The sequence below is a fragment of the Magnolia sinica genome, chromosome 5 (genome assembly GCF_029962835.1).
Source record: "Magnolia sinica isolate HGM2019 chromosome 5, MsV1, whole genome shotgun sequence".
Taxonomy (NCBI): domain Eukaryota; kingdom Viridiplantae; phylum Streptophyta; class Magnoliopsida; order Magnoliales; family Magnoliaceae; genus Magnolia; species Magnolia sinica.
The window spans coordinates 10,727,415-10,729,951 of record NC_080577.1 but is presented as its reverse complement, the minus strand read 5'-3'; the positions used below and the strand labels follow the sequence as shown (position 1 = coordinate 10,729,951).

The 2,537-nt window shown below is 40.7% G+C and overlaps 1 protein-coding gene across 1 annotated transcript; it reads left to right on the top strand.

The window, feature by feature from the left end:
- The first annotated feature begins 268 nt into the window (after positions 1-268).
- Positions 269-931, top strand: LOC131246927 (uncharacterized). Its single transcript, XM_058247390.1, has one exon. It carries the CDS (start codon positions 269-271, stop codon positions 929-931), a length of 663 nt encoding a protein of 220 aa, XP_058103373.1.
- Positions 932-2,537: the final 1,606 nt, after the last annotated feature.

Genomic DNA, 2,537 nt, shown 5'->3' with positions numbered 1-2,537 from the left:
AATGGACGGGATGGATCTAATATAAGTTGTCATACACGTGCCGATCGGTTAGTAGCAGGCACGCCACTATCCACGTAGTCAGGCAGCTGCTTATATTAGACCGTCCTGATGCTTTCCGAAATTGGAGGGCAATTTCGCAATTTAATTGCAAACCAGGGTTTATTCATTACGGCAGCTGTTTATATTAAACCTTCCTGCTAATGCTTTTCGAATATCCACATCAATTCTTCCAAATTGCTTAGGATTCTCCTCCTCCTTTTGGCTTTCCATGGAAGAACAGCAGTTCCTATCCCTCTTCGAAATCCACTGGTTTTACCGCAAGATCTTCACCCAACCATCTTCTCCTCCTCCAATCGACCCAATTTCAGTAAAAACCAAAACCAAGATTGAAGAACTCGCCATCTCTCCCGTCGGTAGCCTCCACCGTCAATCTTTCAGCGACGATTCCAGCTTCAAATCTGACCCATTCTCTCCAAATTCAGTCCTTCAACAACCCAAGCTCGACACCATACTCTCCGGCAAAGAAATTGAAGAAACCCCAATTCAGGAAACAGCACGAGAAGCCTGTAAACCGTCGAGAAAGTCGGTATTCCGTCACCAAAAGAAGATTAGCAAGAGCCTGTCTGATCTTGAATTTGAAGAATTAAAGGGATTTTTGGATCTGGGTTTTACGTTTTCTGAAGAAGAGATGGATTCGAGGCTGATTTCAATCGTTCCGGGGCTGCGGAGATTAGGAAAGAGTTGTGGGGAAGAGGAGTCTGTTGATGGAAAAGTTGTTTCCAGGCCTTACCTATCAGAAGCATGGGATGTTAGGAGCAGAGCGGAAGAGAACCCATTGTTGAATTGGAGAATCCCCGCCGTTGGAGATGGAATTGATATGAAAGATCATTTGAGGTCTTGGGCCCATGCTGTTGCATCAACGGTTAGATGAAGAGATTGACTGCTGATGCAACTTTTTTTTTTTTCAGATTTATCTGATTATCTCTTTTTATTTATTTATTTTTCTTTTATTTTCTTTTTTTCCTTGTAAATAAGGAAATCTTTGTAATGATCTGGTTTTGGTCGGACCATGTTTTGTGGAAGATTTCCACGACATTGTCTGTATCTTTCTAGAAAGGTTATTCAATAAATCACAAAAGTGCCACTGTACATCCTTGTATTCTTATTGGTCAGGTCAACAAAACCCGATGGTCCGTGGGAGTTGCCGCTCTGAAAGAGTGAGATTGCTGCGAGGAAGTCGATTGCGTCCTACCTCCGCCCAGACGGAAATCGGCCTAGGAAGAGGCTTTGTTGGGCCCACCTTGATGGATGGGTTTTATTCACTCCATTCATCCATATTTCCATGTCGTTTTAGGATATGAGCCCAATAATGAGGCAGATTGAAGGTTCAAGTAGACCACAACGTAGGAAGCAGTGTCGATAACAATATTGAAATCTTCCTAGAGCCCGTCGTGATGTTTATCTGTCATCTCGTTTGCTCATAAGATTAGATAGACGTAAATGAAGGCAGAACAGAAAAGGAAAAAATATCAGCTTGAACCAAAACTTCTCTGGCCTCCAATATTTTAATGGTGGACGTTCAATCCCCATTGCGTGGCTTAGTTGAGCCTTGGATCTGTCTCTTTTTTTTCTCTTATTCTTCTTCTCTGTTCTCTTTTTTTTTTCCTTCTACCTTAAATTCTACTAGTAGTGTAGATAAAACTTATACATCATGCCGCTAGGGCGGAATGCAATCTGCTTCCTAGTTGGGATGGTCGATACAGATCACTTTTTTTATTTACACACATGAGGGTGTCCCCACTACATGGGCACTTGAACTCATGACCTCAATGTTGAAGCGCACTCTATTTACCATACACCAACTCAAATTAAAATTATTTCAAATTGTGTGATCTAAACCACCCATCACAACTACTGCTCACTCATCCAAAATACCCATCCTGACACCTTTCACTTCATATCTCTACAAGAGACCTTAGAAGCTACAAAGAAAAGATCAACCCCGCCGATATAATGACTCAGCTACAACCTAAGAAAAAAAAGAAGATTATAATCTGCTTATGAGCATTCACTCATTCTACTACTAATAATCTGACCCTTTGAGAAACACTTTCCACAGTTTTACTCTTATTCCTAAAGCATTTAGCATTTCTCTCTTTCCAAACTGCTCACCTAATTGCTAGAAAAGATATTCTCCAAATAGCTTTCTTATTTTTCTAATTACACTCCATGCCATGTGTAAGAGCTGACCTGGAAGCAGCCATGTTCCACCCATTACATAAATAAACCGATCATAGCTTCTATGGAGTCAATCGGTATGCTCAACCCAACTATCCAAATTATGTAAGTCCGCCTAATAAAATTCGAAGAAAGTGATGTAGGACGTAGCACACATGACTTGACCAAAAGAAGGCCAAATATAAAATAAAAGTAATTCATTAGATTTGGGCTCAATCTTATACCGGGCATAATATAATTAGGCTCCAGGTGTGTCCAATTCGAAGAAATTCAATCTGGATTGAGAGAAATTGTCTTTC